The sequence below is a fragment of the Urtica dioica genome, chromosome 8 (genome assembly GCF_054948205.1).
Source record: "Urtica dioica subsp. dioica isolate 48M chromosome 8, U.dioica_male_clone48M_v1_H2, whole genome shotgun sequence".
Lineage (NCBI taxonomy): Eukaryota > Viridiplantae > Streptophyta > Magnoliopsida > Rosales > Urticaceae > Urtica > Urtica dioica.
This window is the reverse complement of record NC_142763.1, coordinates 1798915-1807099: the sequence shown is the minus strand read 5'-3', so window position 1 is coordinate 1807099 and position 8185 is coordinate 1798915. Positions and strand designations below refer to the sequence as shown.

Sequence of the window (8185 nt, the reverse complement as noted above, 5' to 3'; positions counted from 1 at the left end):
GAGTTAACGTTTTTAATTGATATGCGAAAGTGACCTTTGGGGATTTAATTAAAGATTAAAGACTGGTGAGGAAGAAAAGAATAAAAAAAATATTAAACTCCAATAACTATTTTTAAAATATATATCTCTTTTTTGGGTCAATTTAAAAATATATATCTACTTGTTCGTTTCGTTCTATATTGGGAAAATAACACATTTATACCCTGTGTTTTAGTGAAATGTCGAGTTTAACCCTCGGTTTTCAAAAATGTCGAGTTCATACCCTCTGTTTAACTAAAATGACGAAATTATACCCCATGTTTAACTAAAATGATGAAATTATACCCTGAAATAGACAACAGTGTCACGAATATTCTTTTTATTGACTTTTCATTGACGTTGACTATAATATGTATATATAAACACCAATTATCTTTATTCATTCGCGCCATATATGTAATTTATTTAAAAACTAAAACATAAACAACAGTCTCTTAATCGTGAAGAACACATAAAGAGGCAAATGGGTAAACATCGATAGTTGATAGTCATCAAAATCGCATATTCGAACAGAGAATCCAGAATTTAGAGTTACAATTCGAACACGGAATGAAGTCATTTCTTAGGAGGTATGCGTTTTATTATTTAATTTCAATTTAAGGCTATTTTTATTTCAAAATTGAGAATTTGGAAGTTAGGGCACTGATTTAGATTTGATTTGGTTTTTCTTATATAAGAGTTAATATCAATGAAAGGGAGATTTGTGACGCTGTTATTCATTTCAGGGTATAATTTCGTCATTTTAGTTAAACAGAGGGTATGAACTCGACATTTTTGAAAACCGAGGGTTAAACTCGACATTTCATTAAAACACAGGGTATAAATATGATATTTTCCCTTCTATATTTCCTCTTGCATAGTTGCTGTGCTGCTGCTGACTGCTGAGTCAGTCTACGCTACAAGCTAAATAGACCTTCCACGTCACTCTCTCCCTCTAGTCTACACCAGACACATCACAGTACAGGCTGGCAACAGTCCAACCGTGAATGGAATGCATCCACGTGGACTCCCTCGATGGCGACACTACTCTACAGCTGTCTCACTCTCCCCCCTCAGAACCGCTGTATAAATACCCCCAAAACTTAAAATCAAAAATCCCCAAAAACTAAACGCAAATCGAAACCCAAAATTAAAAAAAAAAAAGGAAAGGAAAAAGAAAATATCTAACGATGGGAACTATTTACAACTCTGCCATCGTCTCCCTCCTCGTCGTCGCGGTGCTCTTCTCCTTCGACACGGCGGTCGGGGCTCTGGTGAAAGAACAGCCGTTGACGATGAAGTACCACAACGGAGCTCTGCTGAAAGGCACGGTGACGGTGAACCTCGTCTGGTACGGGAAGTTCACCCCGGCGCAACGCGCCGTCGTCGCCGACTTCGTCCAGTCGCTGAGCCCGACGAAGCCGACGCCGTCTCCGTCAGTCTCCACGTGGTGGAGGACGACGGAGAAGTACAAAGGCACGGCCGCGAAGGTCGTCCTCGGAAAGCAGACCCTCCGCGAGAGCTACACGCTCGGAAAGTCCCTCAAAAACCCTCACCTCGCCGCCTTAGCCGCGGGAGCCGCCACGCCGGGGTCGATCACGGTGGTCCTGACCTCGTCCGACGTGGCGGTGGAGGGGTTCTGTATGAGCCGGTGTGGGACCCACAGCGCGACGGGGAAGGGCCGTGGGAGACGAGCCTACGTTTGGGTCGGAAACTCGGTGGCCCAGTGTCCGGGCCAGTGCGCGTGGCCGTTTCACAGGCCGATCTACGGTCCCCAAACGCCGCCGCTGACGGCGCCGAACGGCGACGTTGGGGTTGACGGAATCGTGATCAACCTCGCGACGCTCCTCGCCGGGACGGTGACGAATCCGTTCCGGGACGGGTACTTTCAGGGCTCTCCGGCGGCGCCGCTGGAGGCGGTCTCGGCGTGCCCCGGGGTGTTCGGGTCCGGCGCGTATCCCGGGTACCCGGGTCGGGTTTTGACCGATAAGGTCAACGGAGCGAGCTACAACGCGAACGGGGTCAACGGGAGGAGGTTTCTGCTTCCGGCGATGTGGGACCCGCAGGTGGCCACGTGTAAGACGCTCGTGTGAGAAGGGAGGGGAGTGAAGTACGGGAGTGTACGGTACGGTGGCTTGCTGACGTGGCTGTGTGGTTGTAGATAAGATGGAGAAGAAAGGAATGGAATGTGAGGTTCTGGGTTGTTTGTCGTCTTGCGTGACGTGTAAATGGTGTTTGGTTTAAAGGAAATCATGAGATATAATTATATATTATATGATATGTATATTTGTCTTTGGAGGCCTATGCTGGGAATGAGATTGTGGTTTTTATTAATAAAAAAATGATGTCTTTTTTTCTAAAATGTGAATGCAAGTGGGATTAATTAATAGTTTTTGTCATTTTCATTTCTTCGCCTTTGGGTGATTAATGATTGGAATATGGTCAACAGGAAGTGGATGTGGGAGATTTTCTATTACATAGTTTATGATTTGAATTTAAATTTCAAGTGAAGTTGAGGTTTTTCATATGATTATCCATTGAAATGAACGAAAAAGAAAAGCCTAATGAGTACTGCTTATTGTAGTTATCTTTGTGGACCACTCAGACTTAATGAATGCTCTTTTTTTTTTACTCCCAAAACAAATAAACGACTTTTATTTTATGTATTACTTCAAGAATCCAGTTCGATCTCTATCTTACAATAGAAAGCCAATGCAAGTAATGAGTTACGAGTCCCCAAAAACAATAATTAGTTGTTGAATAGAAGAGGAAAGCCAAAAACAGAGAAATATGCAATAAATAAAAACAAAGACCCTTTTGTACGAAATGGCAGAATAGCAGAGAAAAAAAATGTTTTATGTAGTTTTTTTTATCAGAGTTTGTGTAGTTTTATTTGAAATATGCAATGAATGGGCTTTTAATTCTGTCTTGAACTTGGGCAATAAGATTGAGGTCTCACGTCATTTGTCTTGTTTTATTTCTCTGTTTGTTCCTCTGTACTAGCCTCATGGACATATGCAATTCTTTATTTTCTCGTTGTCATGTTTGGAAACAAATAATGCCAAACTCCATTATTCTGGATAAGCTTGACATCACTGCTAGTCGGTCCTAGTGAAATGCTTACTTACACGTAACCAAATGAAATAATATCTTGTGATTCTCAACGTCAATAATTGTAACACTCCTTGAGGCAAAGAAAAATTAAATAAAAAACCTTAAATTGGTTTATTTTAGTTCTTGTTAGATGACAAAAACTTGTCATAGCGAGAACCAAGTCACCGACTATAAATTGGTTAAGACTTAAGACTAGACTGTCTTCATAATAGACCTAACCTGATTATAAGAGAATAAATTTTTAAAAAATGTGATTTCAAGGGAGCTCATGATAGGTGGAGAGTAAATAGCAAAGGATTGTTTCTGTGTGTATCCCATCATTTTTTATAGGTAGATTACACTTATGATCTCGACGGATATGAATCTATAACCGTCGAAGTTCTTGGTATAATCATCATTGTCCTCGTGTTTGAGACGGTTACAATATAACTTTGTGGTCATGTTTTGACAATCGTTTGACTAACTTCTCCAATTTTCTAGGTTTTGACCAGTGGTTTATTAGCCCTAAACTTAGGGGCTCAGCGTTTTTCTCTTCCTAGATGGTCCTCGAGCTCTTCTCTCTGTATAGATGTAGAATAGGACCGTTTTCAGTTTTCAATGAATCACGGACATTTTTCTTTCTCTTATTATGAAACATATCAAACCATCATAAACTGTCCATGTCCTAAATATAAGTTTTTTCTCTTTATTTTTTAAGATCACGAGAAGCTAAAGAACCAGCTTCTGTAGCGTAACAAACCAAACCAAAAAAATAAGATTAAGATAATAAAGATATCTTTTGTTGGTAATGATATAATCTGGTAGAGTTCCTAAAAAATAAAATAATAATGATCTTGTAGAGTTCAACTATTTTGGAGCATATTGACATTGGTGTCACGTCCGCCACAATACACCAAAGTTGGTGAGGGCCACGAATTTCACGTGAGTCCTCTTTCAAACGCTACAGAGATTATTAGCCTACTAATGTTTCAGCTCCTAGCTAAATCTAAATAATTCACAACCTAAGCAAATTTCTGACACATAGTTCGTATTATTTTTGCCTTAGCTTTGATTGTTTGTTCAGAATAGGGATTCCCATTAATCTTCTTGAAATTTCCTAGTTCCAAACTAGCTCATACAAAACATCAATATAACAGAAACGGATAACCCAAAAAAAAAAAAAAAACCATGAAGAACAGAGCTGTTAACTACAGCAAAAAGGTCCTATCTTCAAAGGCACATAGAAATTACATTCACTCTTCATCGTTTGGATAAAATGCTTTAATTCCACACGCACAAGTTATCCACATTAACCTAAGCGACCCAAAATTAACTACCATGAGAAACCATTTTGAATTAACATCCCAGATAATAATAAATAAAAAAAAGATTAAAAAAAGGGGGAGGGGGGAAAGAAGAAAAAAAGATATAACGAAATTGGATGAAACATACTGCGAGAACGAACTCGGAAACTCAGAAATAGGGGTTGTAACGCATAGGCATTCTCATCCTCGGAACCTTTCTACAATTGAAAAAATATATAGGGAAAATCGTCAGAGCTGAGGACACCAACAAGACTCGAAATTCCACAGCTTTTTCGTAACACGAGTTAAAAAAATCAAATACAAATCGGAAAAATAGAAAGGCATAGTAATCATGAGGCATACCCATAACCATATGGGGCGTACATAAACGGAGGAGGTACATACGGGTTCCTGCCTCGGAATCCCATCGGACTCGCTCGCCGCCCACGAAACTGCTTCATTCCAGGCACATTAGTTCTTTTAGCAGAGACCTGAAACACAATGAAATAGAGCTCAGGGTTATTTTTTCTTAGCCTTTTAAGTTTCAAGGATATGATGTAATATGAGTTAACAATGGCTCTAACTTTTAGCTGGCGGCCGTGTAGCTCAGACTCATTAAGAAGAATGGCCTCTTGAACAGCTTCGACCTCGACAAACTCCACATAGGCATAACCCTTTGGTTGGCCAAACTTATCTGTGCGAATCGTGACCCGGTTCACAGTTCCACATGACTGGAAATGCTGTTGCACTTCTTCAGGGGTGCACGAATAATCCACCTGTGTATATCCCAACAAGATTATCATCAGCGGAAATACCAACTTGTGGAGAAACCAAAGCAAGTTGTTGTATGGGTAGCAAAGAAAAAAAAATATGGTTAAGGAAAGCTAAGAAGCAATTTAAAATAAAATTTATTAGAAATTGGTTAAATGGAATTAGCTTAAGTCTTTATCTTATCGATTGGGATAATACTAATTAGAGTCACTAAAGAGACATCAAAGTCTAGAGACCCCTCACCATACGCGAAAAAGGTAACTTAGAAACACTTGAGCTTTAACCATCAATAAAGCATCTGCTTCGCATGAATAATAAGCTCCACGCTTGTTTGCCGTCTTACTTGATTAATCTTGTTAAAGAAACCTCAACCAAGGCAAGGCAAACTAATCTAACCTCTTTCATAATGTGTTTCCCTTTTCTTTTTTCTAAATCTTTCTTTGGTTTATTTTCTCTCATACTTTTTTTTTTACTTCTTTTTTTTTTTTTTTTTTTTGGATAAAAGATAGATTCATAGTCCATTTTATTTTTGAATCATCCAAAATACTTTTTCTTTTCCTTTTTGTTCTTTCTGTTCTCATTTCTTTTCAGTTTTCACTTTTTCTAGCATTCTCTCAGTACCCCATATCTATCCCTATTCCCTACCCAAGAAATTTGGTTATTGGAAAGCTGGAGTGAAATTTGACCTGCCATTATAATGAAACATGAGAATATGAGATGTCAAATCAGATTCCAGATCAACGGAAACTTTAGATACAACATCAATAAATTAGCTTTGAAAATTAAACAAATAACTCAAAAGAAAGGAAACGTTTTTCTCTTAAATTCTTGATAGAAAACTGAGCATTCAAAAAATCACGGCCAATTAGTCGAGAAATAAAGGCCAAAAGAAAAACTGAACTAGTTATGTGAAAGTTCAACAGGGCATTCGGATTAGTTATGCAACAAAAATGTTATACAGCGTTAAGATTGAATGGCAGTTTCTAGTTTCCTACACCATTTAGAGTTCATTCCGTAACTATCTAATGATGTTCCTTATGATCAAAACAATGGTGTATCTCAACAGCTATTAGTCTTACCGACTATTAGATGACTACACCTATAGAAAATTCGCCATTGCACATTTCTCGTCTTTGAGGAACAGATACAAATCTTTCTTCTCGTCTCCGTACACGATCTTCCCAAGGGACACAAACTATGAAATCTCTTAAGCCCAATAACATTCTCAGCATCGGTTAGCCACTCATTCTCTCCCTCTCGTCAAGATATTTTCATGGTCTAATCCACTAGTAACCAATATTTCAATCATCTCTATTCATTTCATCCTATACAAACCTTCAGTTTTCCCGACATTTAGTAACCAACTATAAAAAAAAAAAAAAAAAAAAAAAAAAAGCGTGCACCTACACAATAACACGCACAATACCTTTCTGATACCTCCCAGAACTACGTTATTTATACTGCCGATGAGTCAAACACAAATTGATTTGCAAGTAAAATGACATTGCAGAAATTGTCTATGACTTTAATATAAGACACACACACACAAGAAAGCAAGAAAACTTTTAACCGAACGAATAAATGAATATGGTAAAAATCATGGAATAAGATTATATAAGACGATGACTCACATTGCCCACAAACACAGACCGAGAATCAACTTCCTCCTTGTTCGCCTGGGTCGAAATAGCCGAAGATGGCTCTGGTTGCACAACAAAATTCAATTAGCAGAAGATTCAGGAAAAAAGGAAATCAACAAGAGCATAATAAAGGATTAGATTTACATTTGCACATTCAACATTTCGCTAAAATTACTCAAAACAAATTATTACAATAGGCAATCCACCTTAAGAACACCCTAAATCTAATATCTCTCTGAAGAAATCTAAATCCAATCAAACTAGCTCCATTATTTATAAATTAGGGTTAAAAAATATATCAATTTTTTTTCTCTCTATATCAGTTCTTTATGGAGACGAATTCCGAATTCGGTTACAGGAAAAACGAAAATGCAACTACGAAAAACCCTAACAACCGAAAAAAAAACCCCAAATCACCTCTTGCAGAGCCCATCTCCTTCTCGACCTTAGCCTGCATCTCCCGGAGCGCGGCGGCTTCGTCCTCCATTTCCTTCAGCCTCTTCTTCATGTCGTCGAGCTCCTAAGAAGTTCCAAGTTCGAATGAATCGATTTAAACAAAAAGCTCGGATTTGTTAGGGTCTCAAACACAGACGAAATCGAAGCGCAACGATACAATCGGAAATGAGAACAGATAAATTGAGGAAAGAACAAGAGAACGAACCACTTCTTCGGGCACGTCCGTGCTGGTCATGTCGACATCATCGTGTTCCATCTCTTTCTCTCTCTAAAAAGCCGATGCTCAGAGAGAGAGAGAGAGGTAGAGAGAGAGAAAGGGAAAGAGAGTGCTCTGGGAGAGGGGTAAAGAGAGAGTGAGTGTATTTGATAATAATACTAGTACATAGGAAATTTCACATTTATATATTTAATATATATATATATATATATATATATGCATAAAATGTTTTATTCCACTTTATAAGATTTTGAGATAAGATCTCAATTTTTTTTTTTTTTAAATGTTCATAAACTAAAAGGATGTCCAAAAAAAGTTCTTATGAAATCACAGTTTTTAATACAGAAAATTGTAACGAGATGACCTTTAATAACATAAAATAAATATTTTATGATTTTATAAAAGACAGATCCATGCTCCTTTCTTTCTCCCACTTTCTATTTTTATTGTTAGGCTTCATAGTACAAAATTGGATTTTAATTTTAGAGCCAATATAGTATTTTTTTTTCAGCCTAGTGTAAGCTTTCACATTAAAAGTTCAATAGTGATAGTCGTGAAGGCAATAGTTTAAGAACATTCTTGATGTCATGAAAAGAGAAATCTCATAAAACAGTCCAAATAATCTACCATATGCAGTTATAATGAATCCAGGTTCAGCTGAATTATTTGGCAGTGGCTTCAGAGCA

At 37.9% G+C, this 8185-nt stretch overlaps 2 protein-coding genes across 3 annotated transcripts; one reads left to right on the top strand and one right to left on the bottom strand.

The window, feature by feature from the left end:
• The first annotated feature begins 1124 nt into the window (after nt 1-1124).
• EXL2 (EXORDIUM like 2) lies at nt 1125-2380 on the top strand. Its single transcript, XM_089623455.1, has one exon. It carries the CDS (start codon nt 1209-1211, stop codon nt 2109-2111), a length of 903 nt encoding a protein of 300 aa, XP_089479581.1. The 5' UTR covers nt 1125-1208; the 3' UTR covers nt 2112-2380.
• Nucleotides 2381-4305: 1925 nt separating this feature from the next.
• Nucleotides 4306-7671, bottom strand: LOC149387106 (polyadenylate-binding protein 2-like). Of its 2 annotated transcripts, none has more exons than XM_089624277.1 (6): nt 7488-7671; nt 7244-7346; nt 6818-6888; nt 5000-5191; nt 4779-4906; nt 4306-4629 (listed from the first exon to the last, which is right to left on the bottom strand). In XM_089624277.1, the coding sequence occupies exons 1-6, from the start codon at nt 7536-7538 to the stop codon at nt 4617-4619; spliced, it is 558 nt and encodes a 185-aa protein (XP_089480403.1). In that variant the 5' UTR covers nt 7539-7671; the 3' UTR covers nt 4306-4616. The 2 variants fall into 2 exon arrangements, with proteins under 2 accessions (XP_089480403.1, XP_089480402.1); XM_089624276.1 differs by having other exon boundaries at nt 4306-4633; nt 7488-7669.
• Nucleotides 7672-8185: the final 514 nt, after the last annotated feature.